The sequence below is a fragment of the Microcaecilia unicolor genome, chromosome 6, assembly GCF_901765095.1.
Source record: "Microcaecilia unicolor chromosome 6, aMicUni1.1, whole genome shotgun sequence".
NCBI lineage: Eukaryota > Metazoa > Chordata > Amphibia > Gymnophiona > Siphonopidae > Microcaecilia > Microcaecilia unicolor.
In genome coordinates this window covers 42,716,875-42,744,201 of record NC_044036.1, presented here as the reverse complement: position 1 = coordinate 42,744,201, position 27,327 = coordinate 42,716,875, and the positions used below count along the sequence as shown (strand labels likewise).

General features: G+C 42.7%; 1 protein-coding gene across 1 annotated transcript in view; it reads right to left on the bottom strand.

The window, feature by feature from the left end:
• Positions 1 to 27,327, bottom strand: part of LEPR (leptin receptor) — a 204,665-nt gene that overhangs the window by 139,779 nt on the left and 37,559 nt on the right. The window contains exons 4-5 of the mRNA XM_030207748.1: positions 9,776 to 9,972; positions 1,801 to 1,946 (exon numbers count right to left, since the gene is read on the bottom strand). Coding sequence (XP_030063608.1) covers positions 1,801 to 1,946; positions 9,776 to 9,972 — 343 coding nt within the window. The remainder of the gene's footprint in view (positions 1 to 1,800; positions 1,947 to 9,775; positions 9,973 to 27,327) is intronic.

The window sequence follows — 27,327 nt, the reverse complement described above, 5'->3', positions numbered from 1 at the left end:
ATGCCAAATTGCAATTGTTTATTCAAGATCCAAAACACAAATTTGTTTTTCATTGACTATATCAGTGCCTTTCTCTTGCAACAAAATCAGAACAGTTGGACCAGGCCAGTGGCTTAATAGCAGTACTGGGCACAATTCCTAGGCCAGCTGTCAGTGGAAATCTATCATCAATGTATAGATGATCCCATACACAGAAAATGGGAATTTTTTGCCGGCACCCATGGGCTGTGTTGTAAAATAACTCATGGAGTCAACTACCAGAGTGTTAGATTCAGGATAGATCTTAACCTTGGGTCTTTTCTGATCCTGTATCCCCATACAACCTTCACCTCAAGCTCTCAGTCCTCCAGATCCCTCCAAAGAAGTGTTCCATTTTGGGCACTGGTCTGGGGCTGCACCTCTTCCATTCTTGTTTTTAAAGCACCAGTAAGCACTGCTTAGAGACATCATACTAGTGGTCAAACCAGTACGCCTCCTTTGGGGTATGCATAACGATCAAGGCAATGTACAGTAGCGATGGGTTGTCATTTGCAACAACAAAGGAAACGTCAAAGGATCTGTTATATTGCCTTTCTGTGGTACAGTCAAAGAAGTTTACAATTATTATATGCAGGTACTTTCTCTGTCCCTAGTGGGCTCACAATCTAAGAGCCCTATTTACTAAGCTGCACTATAGGCATGCTAGAGTTTTTAGCACGCGCTAAGTAGCGTTTAGTGGAGCGAAAAATGCTAGCGCACCTTAGTAAACAGGGCCCTAAGTATTGTACCTGGGGGGCAATGGAGGGTTAAGTGACTTGCCCAGAGTCACAAGGAGCTGCAGTGGGAATTGAACCCAGTTCCCCAGCTTCTCAGCCCACTGCACTAACCACTAGGCTATTCTTCCACTCGTGTTGGTGCATGCTGTTAAAATAAAAGATAAAGAGACATGACATTTTGTGCTTTGCCAATAGTCTGCACTCTTTCCAAAGAGGATGCAGTATTTATGAAAGAGCACACCCTCTTTGCAAACAGTATACCACGCATGAATCACTGCACATTCGCGGAATAGTGCGTACATGCGTGCAATCTTTCCAGAAGAATGTGTCCTCTTTGCAAAGTGGGTGAACTATTAATGACATTGGGGTGCTTTAACTAAGGTGTGCTAATGATTAGCATGCACTAAATGATAAGACGTCCATTATATTCCTATGGGCATCTTATCATTTAATGTTCAATAAATCTATTAATGCACCTTAGTAAAAAGACCCCATTGGCCTTGAAACTAAAATGAAGACTAACCAAAACAAATCAAAGCTCCAAATGACGTGGAAAAGGAAATGAAAAAAAAGTTTTGGCTGTCCATCCCTGGTGTACAGCAAGAATAAACTGAACATATGTAGGCAGGTACACTGCACCTTATGTACAATGCACACAAAACTATTTAATTCGGGGATTCCTCAACTTGTTCTGGGGAGCCCAGAACTAGTCCAGTTTCTAAGATATCCACAATGAATAAGCTTGAGGTACATTTGCATATATTGGGATTCTAATATATGCAGCTGTCTGAGGGTCCCCAAAACAGGTTGAGGAAATTTTCTAATAACATCATACTTGCACTCTGATGTATTCCTATATAAGAACTCTTCCCTTAAAATATTTTCCCCATAGACACAAAATAGGAAAATTTCCTTTAGTATGCCACACTCAATGTCTAATATTATGTCATTGATATTCCCACTATTTCATATTACTGACTTTGTCCCTGAAAACCTCTTATGATATTCATCTCTATAGATCATTTTAACAACATATGAAAATTACCTGCCAGGCATTTTCAGTAGAATTTACCAAATGTCTCACTTCATATTGAAGCTCGTATGGCACTGGTGCAGGGTTGCTCCAGCAGAGTTTTAGTTCACCTTTTTCTGTGATTTCCATGTGCAGGTTGAATGGAGGATTGGGCTTCACTGTTAATAAAAAAACAAACAAAAAAAAAAGAAACCAAAACTAGCTTTACTAATCTTAATGGGGGAAATTCTATAACTGGGCACGCTGGGTATGAGACTGTTCTATAAAAGAACCTAGGTGCCTAGGTTCTTTTATAGAATACAAGCATAAACAACATCATACCTAATATTTAGGCATAGGAGAGATAGGGTAGCGGATAGGTCTTCCAACTTGAGACAAACATACACCAGATGATGCAATAATCAGTCTTTATTAGCCTGAAGATGGAGAGGCTGATGGACCCCTGATGCAGGCCTTGTGCTGAAACATGGTCCCATGTCGGGTCCCAGAATTTTGACTAATAAAGACTGATTAGTGTATCCTCTGGTGTATGTTTGTCTCAAGTTGGACGACCTATCCACTACCCTCTCTCTCCTACTTCTTGTGGAATCTTCACAGTGGACATCTGTTCCTTTACTTCGGTGGTCTTCCATGTAACATTTAGGCACCCACACTTACAGAAGTCACAGAGATTGCTCTGGTATCAACCTCACCCATCCTTGACATCAGTCTTTCACCTCCTTCCTGAATGATTCTCCTCTCTCCAGCAATCTCTAAACCCTCCCACCCCCCATTCCTTGGCATCACTCTTTACCCTCCACTCCATTTTCAACCTCTCACCCTTACCTCAGCAAACTCCTCCAGTTTCAATATCTCCCTCTCTATCCCTTTGCCAGCAACCTCATTCCTTCGGCATCAATACGTCCCCCTAATCAAAGCATCCTTTCTCCTTGGAATCAATCTCTTTTCCCTACTTCAGCAGCAACCTTCCCCTTTTCATAGCTGTCCTCTATTAGGCTGCCTAACATACATCTGACACCCATCTTATTTTATCCATGCTGGCTATGTTGCTCTGGCTTTGAGCCTAGCACTCTTTCTGTGCTGGTGAGGTCGGGAGATCTCTGTCAGCCATTTTACTCCTCATCTTTGGCCCTCCGCTGGCATATGCTCCAAGATCCCCAGAATGTAATAGGCACTCAGTTTTTTAAGGTGTACTAACATATGCACATCCCTATTGCTCATACTTTATGGGCATACTAGCTGATTCATCCCTGAAGGATGTAGACTCCGGCTGACTGCCAAGCTACCCAAGTTCTAGGAGGGAGATTTTAGGCTAGTCCTGGATTTCTAACAACTTTATAGAAAACATTTTGGGACTTGCAGCACTAATTTTAGTGAGTAGAATCAGGGACTACAAAGACCGTGCTGACTCCCAAGAAAAGGGTCTACGTGTCATCATAAGAACATAAGAATAGCCATACCGGATCAGACCAATGATCCATCTAGTCCAGTATCCTGCTTCCAACAGTTACCAATGCAGGTCACAAGTACCTGGCAGAAACATAATTACTAGCAACATTCCATGCTATCATTCCCAGCGCAAGCAGTGATTTCCCCCATGCCCATCTCAATAACAGACTATAGACTTTTTCTCCAGGAAATTATCCAAAACCTTTTTAAACCCAGATATGCTAACCGCTGTTACGACATCCTCCAGTAATGAGTTCCAGAGCTTAAGCTATTCTTTGAGTGAAATAGTATTTCCTCCTATTTGTTCTAAAAGCATTTTCATATAATTTCATTGAGTGTCCCCTGGTATTTCTATTTTTTGAATGAGAAAAAAATTGATTCACTTTCACCCATTTTCAATATGCTGAAAATCTTCTGCACAGTGTGCAAAATGATGCACATTGGGAAGAAGAATTCTAATCATAGTTACTCTGATGCTAGGGTCCACCCTAGGAGCAGGCACCTAAGGAAAAGATCTAGGTATATTTGTAGACAATATGCTGAAATATTCTGCCCAGAGTGCAGCGGAGGCCAAAAAAGCAAACTGGATGCTAGGAATTATTAGGAAAGGGATGGAAAATAAGATGAAGAATACTATAATGCCTCTGTATCGCTCTCTGGTACAACCTCACCTTGAATATTTTATATTTATTTTAAAAATGTCTATATCACCTACAACCTAGGTGGTTTCCATATGAACATACATAATAAAACATGTTTAAAAACAAAATACAAATAAAAAAATCATTAAAACCACTCTTCAATACATAACTGCGCAATTCTGGTCACTGTATCTCAAAAAAGATATAGCAGGATTAGAAAAGGTTCAAAGAAGGGCAACCCAAAACAATAGGGAATGGAACTCCTCTCATATGAGGAAAGGCTGAAGAGGTTAGGGTTCTTCAGCTTGGAAAAGCGATGGCTGAGGGTGGATATGACAGAGGTTTACAAAATTCTAAATGGTGTAGAATAGGTAAAAGTGAATCAATTTTTTTACTCTACAAAGACTAAGGAACATAGTAACGTGGAGGGGCATAATCGAACAGCGCCGGCAAAATACATGGCCGGCAATGTATTTTCGCGGCACCGCAAACAGCTTGCCAGACCCATATTTTCAAAAAAGATGGCCGGCCATCTTTTGTTTCGACAATACGGTTCCGGCCAGCCAAATGCCTTGGATTTGGCCGGGGTTTGAGATGGCCGGCTTCGTTTTTTAGCGATAATGGAAAGTTATGTCGGCCATCTCAAACCCCGGCAAAATCCAAGGCATTTGGCCGTGGGAGGAGCCAGCATTGTTAGTGCACTGGCCCCCCTGACATGCCAGGACACCAACCAGCCACCCTAGCCTCCCAAACCCACTACCCACAAATGTACAACACCCACTAAAATTGCTCCAGGGACCTGCATACAGCCTCTAGGACTTATTGCTGCTGTATAACTTTGGCACACCAGTTCACACCTGAAGACTAACTAATCTCTCTGAAAAAGTCCTTTCTTGAAATAAGCACGTTTACTCACAGTTAACTGCAGATCAGAGGTTGTGCCCCACTGGCAAAGAGTGCCCTGGTACTAAGATTAGCAGTAGGTCAGAGCTGGCACAATGGTGTACAATGCCCTCTTTCAGCACCATTCAAGGTAAGAACTACGTTCTCTAACGTGGGTAAACACAGGAAAAGGAACTAAAACTGGCTTACAAAAATGGCCACTACTGCATGGACTACAACAGGAAACAAAACAGGGCACACTCTGACCTAGTTGGCAGGAGGGAAAAGCACCATGGGAGTAGAGCCCAGTACCCTACACCCAACACAATGCATTGGTAATGTGACTCTGCAGAGCACCTAACAGAAAAGGTGTCACACTCATCCGAGAGCCACATCGCAACCAGGGAAAGGCTGTCGGAGGATACAACACATTCAACTGTCATGGAGGTGGGTACGGCATTTGAGGCTGGCATACAGGCTGGCAAAAAAGGTTTTTAATTTTATTTTTTTTTTAGTTTGGAAGGGGGTTGGTGACCACTGGGGGAGTATGGGGAGGTCATCCCCCATTCCCTCCAGTGGTCATCTGGTCAGTTGGGGCACCTTTTTGAGGCTTGGTCGTGAAAATAAAAGGACCAAGTAAAGCCTGCGAAATACTGCTTAACGCCGCTTTTATTTTCCATTATCGGCGAAAGCCGGCCATCTGGTAGCCACGCCTATGCCCGCCCATGTCCCTCCTTTGCTAATCTACAGCCATGCCCCCTTGAACTTTCGCCAGCGAAGCGACGGGAAAGCGGCGATGCTGTAAAAAAAAGCAGCTTTCCATTATACCGATTTCGCCGCTTTTCCGAAATCGCCGGCCATCTCAAGATTTATGTCGGGAAATGGCCGGCGATCACTTTCGAAAATAAGCTGGATAGTAACATAGTAGATGACGGCAGAAAAAGACCTGCACGGTCCATCCAGTCTGCCCAACAAGATAACTCATATGTGCTACTTTTTGTGTATACCCTACTTTGATTTGTACCTGTGTTCTTCAGGGCACAGACCATATAAGTCTGCCCAGCACTATCCCCGCCTCCCAACCACCAGCCCCACCTCCCACCACCGGCTCTGGCACAGACCATATAAGTCTGCCCAGCACTATCCCTGCCTCCCAACCACCAGTCCCGCTTCCCACCACTGGCTCTGGCACAGACCGTATAAGTCTGCCCAGCACTATCCCCGCCTCCCAACCACCAGCCTCACCTCCCAATCTTGACCAAGCTCCTGAGGATCCATTCCTTCTGAACAGGATTCCTTTATGCTTATCCCACGCATGTTTGAATTCCGTTACCGTTTTCATTTCCACCACCTCCCGCGGGAGAGCATTCAAAGCATCCACTACTCTCTCCGTGAAAAAATACTTCCTAACATTTTTCTTGAGTCCGCCCCCCTTCAATCTCATTTCATGTCCTCTCGTTCTACCACCTTCCCTTCTCTGAAAAAGGTTTGTTTGCGGATTAATACCTTTCAAATATTTGAACGTCTGTATCATATCACCCCTGTTTCTCCTTTCCTCCAGAGTATACATGTTTAGTTCAGCAAGTCTCTCCTCATACGTCTTGTAACGCAAACCCCATACCATTCTCGTAGCTTTTCTTTGCACCGCTTCAATTCTTTTTACATCCTTAACAAGATACGGCCTCCAAAACTGAACAAATATTCCAGGTGGGGCCTTACCAACGACTTATACAGGGGCATCAACACCCCCCTTTCTTCTGCTGCTCACACCTCTCTCTATACAGCCTAACAACCTTCTAGCTACGGCCACCGCCTTGTCACACTGTTTCGTCGCCTTCAAATCCTCAGATACTATCACCCCAAGATCCCTCTCTCCGTCCGTACCTATCAGACTCTCCCTGCCTAACACATACTTCTCCCGTGGATTTCTATTCCCTAAGTGCATCACCTCAATGAAGTTATACAGTAATACTTTTAAAACAAATAGGAGGAAATATTTTTTCACTCAAAGAATAATTAAGCTCTAGAACTTGTTGCCAGGAGATGTTGTTACAGCAGTTAGCGTATCTGTGTTTAAAGAAGGTTTGGACAAGTTCCTGGAGGAAACGTCCATAGGCTGCTATTGATAGAGATATGGGGGAAGCCACTGCTTGCCCTGAGACTGCTAGTATGGAATGTTGCTACTCTTTGAGATTCTACCAGGTACTTGTGACCTGCATTGGTCACTGTTGCAAGCAGGATACTGGGATGGATGGACCATTGGTCTGACCTATTATTGCTATTCGTATGTTCTTATTTTATGTTCTTTGGACGTAAGTTGAAAACAAGACTCCCTCCTGGAAATATGTGACTAGGGAGCTCTATGATAAGGCTTATCTATGCCTGTTCCACCCCCAAAAGGTTTATTTTTCCACCTAGATATATGGCTTTTATGAATCTCCTTGGGGTTTCTATCTTTAAAACATTTATTTTAACTCAGACCAGGAATACGTTCTGCAGGCTTCCTGTTTGACAAAATGTATTCTTTCTAAACTTTCTTTTCCTCATGGAAACTCACAGAAGACAGCCCATGCCACAGTATTTTCCTTTGACTCTATTCAATATCACTGGAATGGAATCAGAAAAGGTCTCAGAAGTAGTTGCAAAAAATCTTAGTCTAAAGCCATTTTTGCATTTATCTGTTGTGAAGCAGCTTTATTAGATCCTACCTGTTGCACAAACCACAAAATATTATCCACACACATCCCCCTCAGCCCCCCACCCCTTTATTTACTTATTTATTTATTTATTACTTACTTGAATTTTTGGCCTGCCAAACACGAGTACCAAGATGTTACAAAATAAACACACAAACCATAGACTGGACAATCAATGAAAACTGTCCCCCGATCACTCTCACAAGTATATACTATCTGGACCACATATCCCTATATTTTTGGACAGAGCTCATGCCTTTCCAGTAGCAGTTCAAGGTGAGTTACATTTCTGTACCTGTAGGGCTTGCAATCTAAAAACTTGTATCTGAAGCAATGGAGGGTTAAGTGACTTGCCAAAGTATACACATGCACTCATAGCCATCATTCATGCAGATGTCACACAGCTGCCAAGTTACTCAGTTCTAGGAGGGAAGTTTTAGGCCAGCCCTGGATTTCTCAAACCAAAACAAGCAGAAGCATACAAACTGAACTACAGACAGTGCTGGTATCTTTATATGACCTTTTTACACAAACACCAAAGGCACAAACCTTTTTTTTTACAAACAACAAAGGCAGAAACATAATGAGAGCCTATTCTATGAAGAAAAGTAGATATTACTTTCCATTATAGAATACTAGTATAACAGGGTACATACATACATATGTGTTTAGATGTGAGCATTTACGCTAGCCACAGAGCTGGAAAAAATGTTCATGTCTAGATTCGGGAGGTATCGTGTAAGTGCGAGTCCTACCCATGCTCTGCCAAAACTCTGCTACTATGTGCATAAATAAAAAAATTAATCTAATCACTATCCTATAAATATGTACCTATTTTAAAGGCAGGAGGAAATCCAGAAAGAAAACATTGCGAGGCTGGTACTAAGAACGGCTAAGGGGGAGCCCTTGACACAGCCTTTTAGGGCGAAACATGCATGTCGGGCATTGTTGAACCCCTGGTCTGACCGTTCAGTGCCAGTTAAGTATTGCTTATAAGTAACTTAGAGATTAAAAAGTAAAATGAACAGTTAAATAAGTAAATGAAGAAACAGTTTAATAAAATATTATCACCAGTGAGGATTTGGGTGCTGTTGAATGTCCAATAAAAGAGTGAAGTTGGTCATGTGCACTGCTGAGGCGATAAAAAACATAAAAAAACATATGAATGATTTCTATATGATATATGGTTAAGGTGGAGGTTAAAACCATATATGAGCCTTGTTAGGGGAGTACCTATTTTAAAGGCAGGCATACATTTGGGTGGAGTGTGGATGGGGGTGGAATAGTTACTCATGTATCAGGGACTCAAGTACAAATCCACCTATGCATCCAGCTTTTCCTACCTAAGCACACAAATATGGAACGCATTGCCAAAAGTAGTAAAAACTAGTTTCGACCATTTAAACTTCGGGAAAGCACTAAAGACGGAACTGTTCAGAAGAGCATATTCCACCAACCCAACATAAAAAACCTGGACATTTGCGACACAATGCAACCAAAGACCGCAACTGAACTCTACTTGTACCTCATTCCATCACATTATCACTTTGTATTCATTCATACCATGTATTTGTTCTCACCGTAATCGCCTAATACCGCTAATGGTAATATGTAAGCCACATTGAGCCTGCAAATAGGTAGGAAAATGTGGGATACAAAAGCAACAAATAAATAAATAAATAAACTTAGATGCCCATACACACCAGCTCTATGACTGGCATAAGGCTCACTCTATGTGAACAGCCATCTGAGGTTGAATAAGGCTAAGTCTGAAGTTGCAATTTGCCAGCCAATCATTGTAATAATAATCCCAAGATGACCAAGTAGATGAGCATTTGATATAAAGCATAGCATGCATTGCGCACTTCTGCAAGGTGCATTGAACACTGCATGTATGAATCCACTTTTCACCAGAACTCAAAGCAACTGTTACAACTGCATTACAATGAAGACAATAGGATACCAATCTAGACACTACCCAGACATGACTTAAATCCCGGCTATTCTAAATCTAGTCATTTGATATTTCTGGAGGGGTTTGTGTACATCTGTGTGAAACAGTGTTAAATAATCACTATAAACATTGAATTACAGAATGGTAATGCAGAATGAATCACAGTAAAAATCAACAGCTCCCTCCTGAGGGGTCATGTGCCCTTTCTAATGAAACTGTAATCTTACATTTTATTTTCCTAATGACATTTTCTGTTTACAAAGAGACGTTTCAAATATAAATTTCAAAGCAATGAATTGGGCATGTTTTGGCAAGTTGTGCTAAGTTGTCTTCCTCTGTGCAGAAAAAAATGGAGCCTTCCTTACCAATATCCAGGGGCTTGACCGACATTAAAGGTGATGACACTCCTCTTTTGATTTCTACCCACACAGTATATGTGTGTTCCGGTTTCACAGAAGGTATCAGGCATTCACAGATTTCATGTGCACTGCAGTTACATGAGGTAGCCAAAATATTGTCTTTCTGAGATATTATGGATGATTCTCCAAATGAAAAATTTGACCTGTTTAGAAAACAGAACATAAACAAAAACCAGGCATAGTTTATTGGTCAATATTCTATTACCCGTGAACCCCCTCATTCTATAACCTTAGTGCCAAATATAATTTATACACTAAATTACAGCATATTAGCTCTTATGCATGGCACTGTCACACATACATAGTTGGGCACTTAGACGTAATCCATAGCTTTAGCAAGTAAGTTGTTTAGGGGGTCTTTTACATAGGCACGGTAGCATTTTAGCACACGCTAAATGCTAGAGACCCCCATAAGAATATATGGGCATCTCTAGCGTTGAGCGCACGCTAATGATTAGTGCGCAATAAAATGCTACGCTGTCTTTGTAAAAGGCCCACTTAGGGGCCCTTTTACTAAGCGTTGGTAAGCCCAACGTGGGCTTACCACTTGCTATTCCAAAACTACTGCCGGGCTACCACAGGAGCCTAGTGGTAGTTCCCATCACCTGAGCGTGCCATTAAAGAATTTGCACTTAGTATGCTACATCTTAGCATCTATCTTTTGGTTCCCTTTATAGAATTGCCCTTATTTGGGTGACATTTTTTATGATTCTACAATAAGGAAGATGTGGACGGACATAATCGAACGGTGCCGGCCCCGAAGATGGGCGGAGCCAACCGTATTTTCAAAAAAGATGGCTGGCCATCTTTTTTTTCGCTAATACGGTTGGGCCCGGCCAAATGTCAGAGTTCGCCGGGTTTGAGATGGCCGGCATCGGTTTTCGGCCATAATGGAAAATAATGCCGGCGATCTCAAAACCGGCCAAATCCAAGGCATTTGGTCGTGGGAGGAGCCAGTGTTTGTAGTGCACTGGTCCCCCTGACACCAACCGGGCACCCTAGGGGGCACTTCTAAAAATTAAAAATAAAAATAGCTCCCAGGTGCATAGCTCCCTTACCTTGAGTGCTGAGCCCCCCAAATTCCTCCCAAAACCCACTACCCACAACTCCACACCATTACCATAGCCCTTAAGGGTGAAGGGGAGCACCTACATGTGGGTACAGTGGGTTTTGGGTTTTTTTTGGAGGGCTCCCATTTACCACCACAAGTGTAACAGGTAGGGGGAGATGGGCCTGGGCCCACCTGTCTGAAGTGCACTGCACCCACTAAAAACTGCTCCAGGGACCTGCATACTGCTGTCATGGAGCTGGGTATGACATTTCACGCTGGCATAGAGGCTGGAAAAAAAATGTTTTTTAATTTTTTTTGGGTGGGAGGGGGTTGGTGACTACTGGGGGAGTAAGGGGAGGTCATCCCTGATTCCCTCCAGTGGTCATCTGGTGAGTTGGGGCCCCTTTTTGAAGCTTGGTCGTGAAAAAAAAAGGGACCAAGTACACCCGATGAAATGCTCTACAAGCCTGGCTTTTTTTTTTCATTATCGGGCGAAGCCAGCCATCTCGTGAGTATGCCCCCGTCCAGCCTTCACTACCCTACCGGCACTCCCCCTTGATGTTTTACCGGCTCCGCGACGGAAAACAGTTGAACCCGGCCAAAATCGGCTTTCGATTATACCGATTTGGCCGGGTTGAGGAGATTGCCAGCCATCTCATGATTTGTGTCGGAAGATGGCCGGCGATCACTTTCGAAAATGAGCTGGATAGTTGTGTAAAATAACCTTTTTATCTTGCTACTGTAGCAGCATTACAATCTACACTTCAAACCACTGGAAAGCTGCAAAATTCTGCACATATTTTTTGTTTCTTCACAGGTAACTCTTCAGCATTACATGGAACAATCATCAGATTGCCCACTAACATCCAATGCAAAATGTGATGGTTATAGCAGGCAGCATACTGCCTGCCAACGGCTAGACAGACCACACACTACTTCTCCATCTCACTGCCCTACCAACAGCAGCCCCTAACACCTCCACCGCAGGTGGGAAAATGTGGATACAAATGCAACAAATAAATAAACTGATAATATTCAGTGGAATATAACCTATTGTCTCCGCTGAATATTGCCGGTTAGTGCCTCCAAAGAAACATGACTGTTCAGTTCCTCCACGTGCAGGAGGTATACATGCATGCTTGCATGTGGAGAGAATGTGCTGTCGTTGCCAAAGACGTTTTCTTGATGCAAGGACAAGTAACACCGTTGCGTGTTTTGCGTAGTGTATTTTCAATTGGTGGAGAAGTTTATATCAGAACATCTATGATGTTTGCAGTGTGTCCTCTTTCTAAATATATTTTTGTTGTCTATTTTTGAGTATCGGAACATTACGGACTTGTGTTTTTAAATATTTTCCAGGAAACTTTTATTTCACCTTTTGAAAGTCATATCGAAAATGCTTCTTTATACCTCTTATGCTCACCAACTGATATGAATGGGAATTTGTGTGTGTATATATATAGATAGATAATGCACACACACATATATAAATATATAATAAATATTATATTTAGATATAGATACATAAAACTTTTTTATATAAGAATGGACTGGTGTCTTAACATTCAGTACAAGGAGATTTTTTTGGTTTAAAAAATAGGCATAGAATATGTACTTATTTAGACTTTCCACATAAGGAGCCCTATGACAAAATTACTCCATGTGACTTATATTTACAATGTTGTATATTTATTTATTTATTTACATTTTGCTCACACCTTTTTCAGTAGTAGCTCAAGGTGAGTTACACTCAGGTACTCTGGATATTTATAAAAATTATTCATATTATCTTGTTTAAATTTAAGTGCCTGCCAGTTTATAGGAATTGCCAATAATTAAAAGCACTATATTACACACTGCAACAGATTCCCTTTTACGTGCAAAGTAAAGAGAATTAAAATATTAAAGACATTCATATTTCACCATAGCCTTCCTGTTGCAGGGATAGACAATCTCCAATCCTTGAAGACATCAATATGCTCAGGTAGATTTGCATGTACTTCAGCAGTACATAAGTACATAAGTACATAAGTAGTGCCATACTGGGAAAGACCAAAGGTCCATCTAGCCCAGCATCCTGTCACCGACAGTGGCCAATCCAGGTCAAGGGCACCTGGCACGCTCCCCAAACGTAAAAACATTCCAGACAAGTTATACCTAAAATGCGGAATTTTCCAAGTCCAATTAATAGCGGTCTATGGACTTGTCCTTTAGGAATCTATCTAACCCCTTTTTAAACTCCGTCAAGCTAACTGCCCGTACCACGTTCTCCGGCAACGAATTCCAGAGTCTAATTACACGTTGGGTGAAGAAAAATTTTCTCCGATTCGTTTTAAATTTACCACACTGTAGCTTCAACTCATGCCCTCTAGTCCTAGTATTTTTGGATAGCGTGAACAGTCGCTTCACATCCACCCGATCCATTCCACTCATTATTTTATACACTTCTATCATATCTCCCCTCAGCCGTCTCTTCTCCAAGCTGAAAAGCCCTAGCCTTCTCAGCCTCTCTTCATAGGAAAGTCGTCCCATCCCCACTATCATTTTCGTCGCCCTTCGCTGTACCTTCTCCAATTCTACTATATCTTTTTTGAGATACGGAGACCAGTACTGAACACAATACTCCAGGTGCGGTCGCACCATGGAGCGATACAACGGCATTATAACATCCGCACACCTGGACTCCATACCCTTCCTAATAACACCCAACATTCTATTCGCTTTCCTAGCCGCAGCAGCACACTGAGCAGAAGGTTTCAGCGTATCATCGACGACGACACCCAGATCCCTTTCTTGATCCGTAACTCCTAACGCGGAACCTTGCAAGACGTAGCTATAATTCGGGTTCCTCTTACCCACATGCATCACTTTGCACTTGTCAACATTGAACTTCATCTGCCACTTGCACGCCCATTCTCCCAGTCTCGCAAGGTCCTCCTGTAATCGTTCACATTCCTAAAAAACCAAGTGGATTGCTGTCCATAGGAAGTGGACATTGCCTGCCTTGTTGTTGTGTTGAGTTTCTCTATGGTCCAAGAGAGGACAAGAACTCCAACCTTGTGACTGCCCTGTGCTGATCTCCCAATCAATTTTGTGGAGGATCTCAGTGCAGCTCTGAAATGACAGACGTAAATCATCAAGATAACTGTACAGCAACTTCCTGACATTGTAGAAGAGGCCATGGTTGATTATCGAGGTGAAGGAAGGACCATTATTGCAGAGCTAAATCAACAAGCTAAGTAATTTGCTACTATTAATACAGTGTATGTAACACTAGAGCTGAGCCTGACATGAACTTATGAGGTTTTGGCCAATGACGAAGAAGTCCAGCCCCCGTAAGGATTATTAAAACTGGGGGCTTCTTGAGGCCTTTCCTCTATATAAATGAACACTTTCGTCTAGACGCGTTATAGCTACATATTGTGATACTCCTCATTTTCTAGTGATTGTAGAAGAGGAGTCCATAACCTGGCCATGTGGCCAGATAAACAAAAGAGATAAAGGATATGGGGAGGAATTAAGGGCAGAGAGGATGCATGTAAAGGTCAAGAGGCTTTGCTCCCAATAGTCTCCCACAGCAGCTGAAGGTGAGGGAAGCAGCAGCAGTGGCAAGAGCCCTAACCAAAAAAAAAAAGGGAAGTAGAATGTGAGGAGGCAGCAATGACATGTGACTGAAAGAAGATGCCAAGCTGAGTGGGTTATTACTAACAGTCTCTGCAAGGCCCTGATGTTCACAATTCCTGGGGTTAAGCCAACAGTGCTGAAGCTACACTGACAGAAAAGCGCAGAAAATTAGCTCACCAATGCTCAAAGGAAATGGTATGCAAATTATATGTGCGTGATTAAAGCAAATACAAGGAGGCGGGATGTGCTTGGCACACACACAGAAGAGTTTCATGGTAAGCCCAGCTCTTGTGTGAATGTGCCAGGCAATCCCGAACGTGAAGCACACATTGGCATCTGTTTTCCGCGCCTTTAAATATAATTTTCTCAAATGTCTTTTACTTGAAAGGCTTATATTTAAAATGCAGGAAACAGGTGCCAATGTGTGCTTTCACTTTTGGATTTGCTCAGACTCACGAACATTTGTTTCTCACTACTGGTGCTTAGGGGCTTGCATGGGCTTCCTTCTATTTCAAAATTAAAGAGCCCTTATTGCCACCCTTAGTGGTAAGGGCTCATGCGCTACCCACACGGAAACCATGCAGTGTGCACCAATGCTGGTTACCGCTGGGGAACCCCCCCCCCAGTAGAAAATAGAAAATTATTTTATAGTGCAAGATTCGGCATGCACCAAAATCAAAATTACCACCGGGCACACATGCTAACCCGGCGGTAGTGCCAATCGGGCATGTGCTACCTGCGTGTTAGCCCTCCCACACCTTTGTAAAAGGGCCCCTAAAGTAACTGTTGTTGCCTTTACCTATAAAACTTTCTCTATTTATCAACCACTATAAAATGTTGTCCAGTACATCCATCTCAGAAATATTTTATTTTTGCTGTGGCTTTAGATTTGTTTCCATGCTACCTGACAAACTTCCTGTTAAGTTAAATAATTTCTGGTCATTTTAACATCCCTATATGACAGAGGTGGTGAGATTCAGTATCTGAAACCCACAGTTACCTCATCAGAGAGCAAAGAGACATATCAAATGTGCAATAGATGTGGCAAAGGAATCTCCTGGGCTTGCAAATAACTCAGATAAGAGCAAGTGTCAATCACTGCCTCATACACAGTAACAAGAGTCCTAGAGTTCCATGTTCCAATTTACTGAATCAATCACATTGTTAAAATCACTTGCGGAGTATCTGGGGTGACTGACTTGAATACAGCATGTCTTCTAACTACGTTCTGGCTGTACTTCAAGATTTCAGCATGTGTTCCTATTAATGTTTTCCTGCTGGATAGATATACTTGGAATGTGTTCCCCAAAGGTTCCCGCGGTTGTAAGTAAACAAACAAGCTACTATTGTTCTTGGATTTTCAAGAGTTTCACTGCTTCCTTTGGTACAAGACAGAGAAAGGGATGACGTTCCCATGGTTTAGCATCTACCAATTATTGCACACTAGTAAAACATGCCCGTTTCTTGCGGCAATGAAACGGGCGCTAGCACGGTTTCTTTCCGGACCTCCCCCCCTCCCTCCTAACCCCATCGGCATTCGTCCGCCATTGTTGCGGACCTCGGCACGCCACCTTCAATCTGCTGACATTGCTCCGCCTTCGACGTCATCACGTTTGACAGGAGGGCGGGGCCCCAACACTGTATTGTCGGTGGCTTCACCACCACGAAGGCTTCGAACCGGAAGGAAGTGCCCGGAGGACCTGATAGTGACGTCAGTGTCCTCAGAACGTTGAGGGTGAGTTTTATTATGTAGGATGTAGCTCTACAGCGAACATATATATAGTAAATGACAGCAGCAAAAGACCATCTGACCTACCCAGACTGGCTAATTATTCTGTCCACACTCAAAGATATATCCCTACTGGCAGACAGAAAGATGTACCCCAACTGCAAAGACAGTCTTTTTATTTTTTTTGTCTTCCTCCTACATATTCCACCACCTTGAGTAGAAGACCTTTCAATAACTGAAATAGTCAGTAACATCAACATAGCCACTGCCGAAGAACCTGGCCTCCTAGGTTCCCTTTGTATTCCGTCAGACAGATCTGTCTATAAAAGCAGTTACATTTCCCCCTAGGAATTCTAGCTGTCAACATAAACTGTAGCCTGCAAGTTAGGGTCAATATTCAAAGTCAGTTATCTGGATAAGAGGGCTTATTGCCCCTCCCTGCCAATCTTCAAATCCTTGCTCAAAGCCCACCTCTTCAATGTCGCCTTCGGCACCAACCATTATACCTCCGTTCAGGAAATCTAGACTGCCCCAATTTGATTGACCTGCACTCTTGTCCTTTAGATTGTAAGCTCCTTTGAGCAGGGACTGTCCTTCTTTGTTAAATTGTATAGCGCTGCATAACCCGGGCAGCGCTTTAGAAATGTTAAGTAGTAGTTAGTAGGGCTGACCAGGCCCCGTGGTAGTGCAACTAAATACCCCCTCTAACAGCTAAAGTTGAAACCAGCTACTGTGTGGGTGGTCCAGAGGAAAGGAGCTGGCACTTAACTGGGTAAATGCTGATATTCAGCCCTTAATCGGTTAAGCTAACTGGCCAATTAGGACTGCATAAATAGCAGTCCTATCTCTGGCCAGTTTAACAACCTTTTATTTATTTATTTTATTTATTTAGAACATTTGTATCCCACAAATTCCCACCAAGGCGGCCTCTATGTGGCTAACAACTTTTATGTTTAAAAAAACAAACATAGTAAGTCAGGGTTGGAACCAGGGGCGTATCTGCGTGGGGCCACAGGGGCCTGGGCCCCTGCAGATTTCGCCCTGGACCCCCCTACCGCCGCCAACACCTACCTTTGCTGGCGGGGGACCCCACCCCAAGCCAGCCGAGGTCCGCTTCCTCTAAAAATATTCCTTGAGCTGAGGTCTTTTAAGTTGTTCGTCCTCGCTCCCACTTCTCCGTGCTGCTGTTCAAACTCTGCGGAATCCAGTTTCGGAGTCTGTCTGACGTCGCAGCACGTTGTAAGTGCAGGACGACGTACAACGTGCTGCAACGTCACGTCAGACAGACTCTGAAACTGGATTCCGCAGAGTTTGAACAGCAGCACGGAGGAGTGGGAGCGAGGACGAACAACTTAAAAGACCTCAGCTCAAGGAATATTTTTAGAGGAAGCGGACCTCAGCTGGAGGGGGTTGGGGTCCCCCGCCAGCAAAGGTAGGTGTTGGCGGCAGTAGGGGGGGTGGTGACGGTGGCAGGGGGGGTGGCAATGGCGGCGGGGGGGGCTATAATGTGCCCCCCCCCCACTCTGGCTCTGGCCCCCCCTACCGCCGAACCCCAGATACGCCCCTTGGAACAGAAAGCAGTAACATCTTGGGTGGGGTGCACACAACAGGAGAGACAAACAAGGAACGGCAGGAAGTTAAGTGACAGAGGTGAATGTTTTACCACATAGATAAGTCTTAAGGGACTTTTTGAACAGAATGTGGTCGGTAGTCTCCTTAAGTGTAGATGGTAGAGCATTCCAGTAACGAGGACTCACAAAGCAGAAGGAGGAGGCGAAGTTTAAGGGCTGAATATTAGAAATTATCTGGTTAAGTGCTGTACATCCACATATACCTGAATATTCAAGGCTGGTGCCCGGATATGGCCTGGCATTGAATATCCATGAATAATTTTGGCAACAGTGGTTAGTTAGCATTTTAAAAAATGCTGACTCCGACAGGCTGAATATTAACCCCATTGATTCTAGCATCCCAGCCTGTCAGATAACTCAGCCATATGGATGCCTATTATTACTACGAATAAACAGAAGCAAAACAAAAAGGGAAATGAGAGATACCTTTTATTAGGTCAACTTAAAACACTTTTGACTAGCTTTTGAAGGACAGGACTTTCTCAGGTCAGGACCAATATTCTCTCTAAGGATTCAGTTGACATGAGCAAAATGTTTTCATCACAATTACCCTGTGAATACTTCTTACAGATACAGACACAGATATTCATATATGGGCATGCATGCATGCACAAACACACACAGACATACAAAAAAATACTTGCAGGGCGGTTGGAAAGAATGCCATGAGCCATGCTCTGCATGCTTTCCCTACTTGTCTGTAGTTTAACTATATATTTATAGCTACTCTGAATTTTACTCAGCTACTGGATGTTTAGCGCAGCTTAGAGGGAACATTGTTTCCTCTGTATGAGCATCACTCTTTACAAAAAATAAAAGCGACAGTTGGGGCACTTTAAAACACAACTTGGGAACGAGCCCTTCATTGTATACCAGCTACCTCCCCCAGTATCTCTATTACTGAGAGTATTATGCATACTTCATACACTCCAGGGAATTATGTACTATAAAATGAAAATAATGCTTGCCAAAACAATACAACACATTAAACAGAATATTATTTGCAACATTCTAGAAATATATGCAGGTGCTTTAAGATTTGGCTCCCAATAAGCCCTAGCTCCCCAGTCCAGCATCTTCCTGTTGGCCATATGAAAAGTGATGTTCAGCAACACTGTAACAGAAATCGTGAGGTTATTAGCAACCTATCAATGTTTTTGGCAGGTTGCCAAATGGCCACCAGGCTTCAGCTCTTCTAGCCTTTAGTTTTCTGTTTAGTTACTAAATATTAGGTGCAGCTAATACAGAGTAACAGGGTGAAAACCAGGGAAGCCAGGGTTCAAATCCCACTTCTGTTCCTTGAGATATTGGGCAAGTCACTTAACCCTCCACTGGCCTAGGTACAAAACTTAGGGGTCATTTTACTAAGCTGCAGGAAAAAGGGCCCTGTGGTAGCAGCAGGGGCCATTTTTCCTGCACACCAGAGCCCTTTTTATCAGAGGGTTAAAAAGTCTCTCCAAAAAAAGCCATGTGGTAACATAACCCATTGAGGTTACAGTAAGAGTTCCTATGGTAACCCAGCGGTAACCGGGCAGCACACGGTATGGTCAATTACCATAAGGTTAGCGCCACGCTAGAGAAAAAACATTTTCTGGAGCGCCAGAAATGGCGTGCACTTGAGCCACAACTACTGCCAGCGGCTGCCTTGGGCCGGCAGTAGTTCCAATTTGACATGTGGTATTCTCATTCCTAAGCCAGGGTGTATGGAGTATGATCTCAGTCTCGCAAATTTAGTGCTAATGCTTGTCGTAGAACTTGCATCATGCAAAAGGGAGCTTCCCTCTGGAGTTCATAAGATGTAAAATGTATAGATAAAAACCATGGGAAATATTTTTGTATCTTTCTGCAACATTGGTCTTGGACTGCATTCCTTAGTACTTAAAGATCTTCTGTCTCTCCAAACAATTCAGAGAGATCGCTTAGGACTGACACCTACTACTACTATTACTTATCATTTCTAAAGCGGTACTAGACGTACGCAGCGCTGTACACTTGAACATGAAGAGACAGTCCCTGCTCGTCAGAGCTTACAATCTAATTAGGACAGCAAACAGGACAAACAAGAGATAAGGGAATATTAAAGTGAGGGTGATAAAATAAGGGTTCTGAACAAGTGAATAAGGGTTAGGAGTTAAAAGCAGCATCAAAAAGGTGGGCTTTTAGCTTAGATTTGAAGACGGCCAGAGATGGAGATTGACGTACCGGCTCAGGAAGTCTATTCCAGGCATAAGGTGCAGCAAGATAAAAGGAACGGCGTATGGAGTTAGCAGTGGAGGAGAAGGGTGCAGATAAGAGAGATTTACCCAGTGAACGGAGTTCCCGGGGAGGAATGTAGGGAGAGATGAGAGTGGAGAGGTACTGAGGAGCTGCAGAGTGAATGCACTTATAGGTCAATAAGAGGAGTTTGAACTGTATGCGGAAACGGATAGGAAGCCAGTGAAGTGACTTGAGGACAGGGCTAATATGAGCATAACGACTCTGGCAGAATATTAGTCAGACACCTCTATGATCAATGCCATTCTGGTGTTTTTCTCTTTTACCATTATGTCCAGTTTCCTTGCATCCAACTTTTTATGAATCAGAATCGGGGTGTCCAGGTAATCATAGCCTCTTCATTCTCCATATTTTTCTTATGGTTATGATCCCAGTGTTTTTCCAGTACAGTGATGTTATAATATTTACAAAGATTCCAATGGATGCAGAAATCCAAAGGAGCTGCATGTGATAGGGGGTCAGAGGCTGATACACATGGAGCAGGAGAGGAACCTGGGAAGACAGTAACTGAGGATCCAAGGTGGCTTCTTATTTTATAGTTTTGGTCCTCTCCCTCCCACCCCCCCCCCCCCCCCCCACTCCAGTTATGTAAGATGTTAAGCACCGGAAAACTGTCACAATCTGTAGTCTTTTTCTTTCATAGCCCTACACACTACCATCTAGTTATTTGCCTGAAGGGATCTTTAGTGGTTTTGGAATTATGTGCATCCTGAATTGAGGTTTACCATATAACAGCAGACAGGTTTATTGCCAGAAGAACATTCTGTTTTAAACTGTGAATTTTTCATAAATGAACTAGCCTAAGTGTTGGCCAACAAGGGAACTGGCCCTCAACCAAATCCCCCTTTTTAAAAATTCCTTAGCAGGTTTGCAGAAAGAAACCATTGTTTCCCTTCTGCCAGTGGAAAAAAAAAAGAATTTAACAAGTCATTACCCAAGGAAAATGAACCACAACCAGAGTATACATTTTGTTAACATACAAGTAACCAGTCGGAAGAAATTCAGCATTTAAACCCAAAGAAACATCTCTAATGCACAAACTCATCATGAACGCACAACTGAATCTTTCTAGGACAGGTTAGCTGGTTTTAACACAATTTCATTGGAGGAGTGGCCTAGTGGTTAGGGTGGTGGACTTTGGTCCTGGGGAACTGAGGAACTGAGTTTGATTCCCGGCACAGGCAGCTCCTTGTGACTCTGGGCAAGTCACTTAACCCTCCATTGCCTGCCACATTGAGCCTGCCATGAGTGGGAAAGTGCGGGGTACAAATGTAACAAAAATAAAAAATATATTACAATATTGCATGTGAATGGTAGAGTCAGGGTTTTTTTTGAGGGGGTACTGAGTACCAGCACCTTTTCCATTGTTTGCAAAAATTGATCCATGGACCCCAAGTTTTAAAGAAAGAGCTCAGGCTCTACACACCAATTCTGCCTTGTCATAGATTCTGTGAACGGTTGCAGGGGGCCTGGCTATTGTGGGGTGGGTTCATCAACTGTGCCTTTCTCTTCCCCCGTATATTCACCACACTTAAAACTCTACCCACAGATAAAATTGTTATACCCGAATGTTCTCTTGCTATTGCTCTATCGCCCTATCATTTTCCCATTGTTACATTCCATTGTTCTATTCCCCTAATGATATTTTGACTTTGACTTTGTCTTCCCATAACTCTTCACAATGTAACCCATAATCGTATTGTAACAAATTATATTTCCATCATTCACAATGTATTGTAAGCCACACTGAGCCCGCAAATAGGTGGGAAAATGTGGGATACAAATGCATTAAATAAATAAATAATCACCACCCACCCCTGAAGGGTGGCCTAGCATTTGAGTACTGGCACCTTTTTTGCTAGAAAAAACGCACTGGGTAGAGTTAAAGATCTGACTGAATGAAAGCACTTGATGGCTTCAAGAACTGCCACAGCATTGTCAAAGCATTTCTCTTCCAGGTCACTAGATCAGATGAAGGGCTTTTCTACCATATGAGTTAACATCTGGAAATGATTTTATGGCTTAGGTGACATGACTTGGAAATCTCAGTCCATTTTCAAGTGAACAAGTATCTACATGTCAAAAAATGAAAACCATTAGCTCTCTGATTGAAACTCTTCAATGTCAGGCATAACCACGACTAACTTGTCTTTGGCAGCTGAGGCTTAGAAGATTACTTGATAGGGGAAATCTGTATAACTTTCCCAGTGCTAAATCCCTCGGGGCAAAACTGTGCCTTTCTGAAGAAGGCTCCCTCATTGCCAGCCGCTGTGCAAGTTTATAAAATGCCCAATATACATGCACAAAATGGTGCCACACACACATGCACGTGGCTGTTTAAAAAATTGAGTGCACACTTATACGTCTGTAACCCACTATGACACCACTCTTTTTCGGCATTTACGTTTACAAAATAGACTTTTCTCTTCAACACAGTGGCAAATATACGTGCATCTTTAGTGGCATTATACATATTTTATAAAGGCTTGGCATTCATACCTATATAATGACAAAATAAATTGCATTTAAAAAAAGAACGAAGCTGCAATAACATTAGCAGGAAAGTGGAACCCTGTAAAAATAAAGAGATGTCAGCCCTGACAGCCTCATCAGATAACTGAACAGAGGACAATTAAACGTAGACTCTTAAAGATGTATTGTGACACAATCAATCAAAACTTCTATCCTTTGGTATCCGCTAACAGTGCTCAAGACCTGCCATGGCCCACGCCCTCAAAACAGGAAGTTTGGAAGGGGTGAGTTGTGTCACAGATCTTAAGCGTGTGCATCTGTTCAAGGCCCCACACTGGCTGCTGTCACTTTACGTTAGGGTTGGCCTGGTGGAGAGCAGCAGCGGCAGTAGCAACAGCATTGATGGCATGGGTAGAAATGAATAGGAGAGATGCTGCATGTACACCTCGAGGGAACATAGGGGAGGGAAGATGCTGGACACTTTGGGGGGGTATGGAAGGGATGATGCTGGACACTTGGGTGGGGGAAAAGAACAGAAGGGTAGATGAAAGGCAACTGTAGGGGAGAAAAAAGAAGAGATAAGCTAGGCACCTGGGAGGAAGGAGAAGGGAGATGCTGAATACCTGCAGGAGACAGGGAAGGGAAGATGTTGTATATATGTGGGGGGAAGCTAGAGCCAACTGAGGGTACATGGCTGAAGGTTCACTTAGGGCATCAGATACTCTTGGGCTGCCCTGGCAGTACTATTTGAGTTCGATGAAAAAAAAACCTTCCCATTTGTTATTTGCTTGATAATTTTTTATTTATTTTATTTATTTGTTCTTCTATCCCACATTATCCAAAAACAAGTTTCAGTTCAATGTCACTTACAATTATCAATTAGAAGATGCTACAGTCTTTTGTAGTTATTATTGCGTTACAATCAGTGGTCGCCATTTGTATCATGAGTAATTAGCCATAAAATTTCTTGAACAGATAAGTTTTTAGGTCTTTCCTGAACGTCAGATATTCAATAGTGCTTCTTATGGCCTTGGGGATTAAGTTCCACCATTTAGAACCCAGATAGCTAAATCCAGCTTTGTAAATTGATTTGTAGGTTATTTATTTATTTGTTACATTTATACCCCACATTTTCCCACCTGTTTGCAGGCTCAATGTGGCTTACAAGTACGTAAAGGCATTTGCCATTACGGTCGATAACAAATACAAAATTGTGTTGTGGTCAGATGAGGTAGGTGTGAGTCAGGCATCATTGGGTCAAGGGGAATGGTGGTGATTAGTTGGTTATGTATTTGCAGTTGGGCAGGAGAAGTAGTAGATAACTTCTAGCTTTAGGATGCATATTTCTTGGTGATAATTCAATCAGGTCTAGCATATAATCAGGAGACATTTCAAATAGTATCTTGAAGATGATAGTGCTGGCTTTGAAGAATAGTCTGGCCCTGATTGGAAGTAGTGTTGCAAGCAGTGGTGTAGCTCTTTCATATTTTGATTTTTTTTTGAGTATCAGTCTTGCTGTTTTGTATGGTCTGTAGCGACCTTAGTAGGTTGTCTGTGCATCCTACGTATGCTGCATTGCAGTAGTCTAGTTGGGACAAAATCATTGATTGTACTATTAGACAGAAGGATTGTCTAGGGAAATAGCCTCTGATCCTTCTTAGTTTCCATAGGATTTTAAAGCTTTTCTTTGTGACTGCTGAGACTTGATTTTCAAGAGATAGGTGTTTGTCAAGAATTATTCCTAGTATTTTGTGATTCTGTAGGGTATATCTTTTGGTTGAATGTGAAGTTTTGGTCGGACCTGGGATTGTGTTGGCTAGATAGAGCTAGGAATCTGGTTTAGTCTCTGTTTAATTAAAGTTTGGAAGTCGTGGCCCAGTTTTCCATGAGGTCCAGGCCCATTTTAACCTTGTCTGAGATCTCTGTGATGTATTTGTTGAACAGTATGTAGATGGTCACATCATCAGCATATATGAATGGATTGAATCCCATTTTTCCATTTTCCTGCTGAGTGGGGCCATCATTATGTTAACCAGTATTAGTGAAATTAGGGAGCCTTGTGCCACTCTGCAATCCGAGATCCAGGAGGCTGAGAGTTGGTTGGCCATCTTTACTAGGTATGACCTAGTTCTTAAGAATCTGTTGAACCAGGTTGCAACTGCCAAGTTGATTCCCATGTTGTCAAGTTGGGTCATTAGTTTTGTGTGGTCTACCATATCGAAGGCACTCGACATGTCAAATTGTAGTAGTAAGATTCTATAGCCTGGGCTCATCAGCCTTCTGAATTTTATCATCAGCGTGGTTAAGACTGTTTCAGTGCTGTGTAATGGTCTGAAGCCTGATTCTGAATTGTGAAGGATTGAGAAGTTTGTTAGATATTCCATTAGTTGTTGAGATACTAAGCCCTCCATCGTTTTGGTCAGTAGTGGAATTGATGTCACTGGTCTATAATTTGTGAGTTCGTTGATCTTATTCATTGTGTTTTTGGGGATAGGGGTCAATATGATGTTGCCCTTGTCTGGGGAGAATTGACAACTTAGAAACATGTATTTTGTGTGTAGTTTGAGACAGTCGATGAACCAGTCTGGTGGATTCATCATCAAGAAGTTGGGACACTTGTCCAGTAGGCAGTTAGCATGTGCATATTTTGTTAGCATTGTTTTAACTGATTTGGTTGTCGGTATCAAGAATGATGTCCACATTTTGTCTGCTTTGATATGTTCATTATTGTTCTGTACTTGCAATCGCGTAGAAAGTCCATAATGGATGTGTGCACTTAACTAGATTTGAGCGTAGGTTAGCTATTTTTTGTTCACAGTTGGTGGTGTTTCATTTGATGCTAGTAGCTTTTTGGTGCTTAGTAAGTTGTTCATGAGTTTGTATACTTTTTTTCGTGTTAATCTGATCTTGGCTCACATATGTGCTGTAGTATTCGGCTTTTGCTCTTTTTATCTTGTGTTTGTATATTCGTATTGCTTTCCTCCATTTGGTTTTTAAGTCTGGTTTATTTTTGGCCCAGTTTCTTTCTAGTTTCCTACATAGATTTTTCATTTCTCATAGCTCACCACTGAACCACAGGCGTGGTTGTTTCTTGTGTGTTATTTTCATTTTAAGTGGTGCTATTTTGTTCAGTGTGTTTGTGCTTAGTTCATCCCATTTACTCATGAAGTGGATGTTGTTGGGTGATATATTTGTTTGTTCTGAAGTGATGTTTACAAAAGGTGTGGTTGTCCACTTTTCCTCTGGTTGTATACCTGTGTGATTTTTTTGTTTCTCTTTTCTTGCCTTTTTCTTTCCATTGAAGCGTGAATGTGAGTTTGTTGTGATCTGACCATATCACTTCTTCCCATTTGTGATTTTCTAGTTTGTGGTTGTTTTCCGCTGAGAATCTGTAGGTAAGTATGTCCAGTAGGTAACCGTTTGTTCGGGATGATGTGCCTTGTGGTGTTTTGAGGTCCCATTGGGTCAGGAAGTTTGATAGCTTTCTAGTATTATGGTCTTGCTGGTTTTCTAGGTGCAGGTTAATATTGCCCAGTAGAAGGACATCTAAGGTACACCACACCCTAGCATAAGCTATTGAGGTGGATCTTTTCCGAGCCTACAGCATTGTAGCGATAACTTTGTCCGGATACCCTCAACCTCACCCTTTCAAGGGCCAGGCCGTAAGACCAAAGGGGGAGGGATCCTCCATCGTGACTGGCCCCTACAGCAGGAGACCATCCTGCGCCGGTAGCAGAAAGGGACGATCGAACAGAAGCCTGATCAACATCTGCATACCAGGGTCTTCTGGACCAGTCCGGGGCCACAAGGATCACTCGACCAGGATGACTGGTGTATAATCCTTCCTATACTGCCATGTTGTGTGGTTATGGCCCGTATAAAGAATCAGCTGGATCTCAGGGCTCAGCTGGCTCTGGATCCCAAGGCTTAGCATGCTATCCATATGATGGGCCAGCAGGCTCCCAAGTTTTCCTAACCTTGTGTTCCTGCAGTTGTACTATGCTTTCTTAGGATATGGGATATGCATGTTACATGTCACGGTGACACAAGGAAGGAGCTGGGGGCCCTGCAGTCCATGTATAGCAGATATAATTGGATGTAACCTTGAGACTGAGGACCATGTGAGCTCAGGATGTTGCTATGGAAATATGTGCTCGGAGTGGAAGAGACACCAGGTGTTTCATGATATGTACTAGCTGGTTTCATGGTCATTTGCTATGAGCACAGCCATACTGATAAGAACTAAGTTAGTGGTCACATGTGCGCATGTGCATATAAGAGGAGAGGATGATATAATGTAGGAAATGTCCATATATGTATACATATAAAGAATAACAGAATATTACAGGAATATCCATATATGATCATAAGTTAGTTTGGGAGAAGTCACATGATTTCTGGGAAGGCAGAACTCGTAACAGTATTTATGTGATATCCGGGAGATGTTAGCTGAGCAGTCCTTGTCTTTCAGGGTGCGCACCTGACTGACAACCTGCTCCAGAGAGAAAACAATTATTTTGTATATTGGCTCTGTGAGATATAAATAAAGATATGGCTGATTGCACCTAACTGAGTCTAAGTTTTCTCTCTTATTTTTTACAGCCTATGAGGCTGTAATGTTTCTCCCCTCCCTATCAGGGCTAGGAGATGGGGAAAAAACACACTAGCAAAGCGAATCAGTAACCTGCCCAGCATTGGCCACGGGGGAAAGGCATAG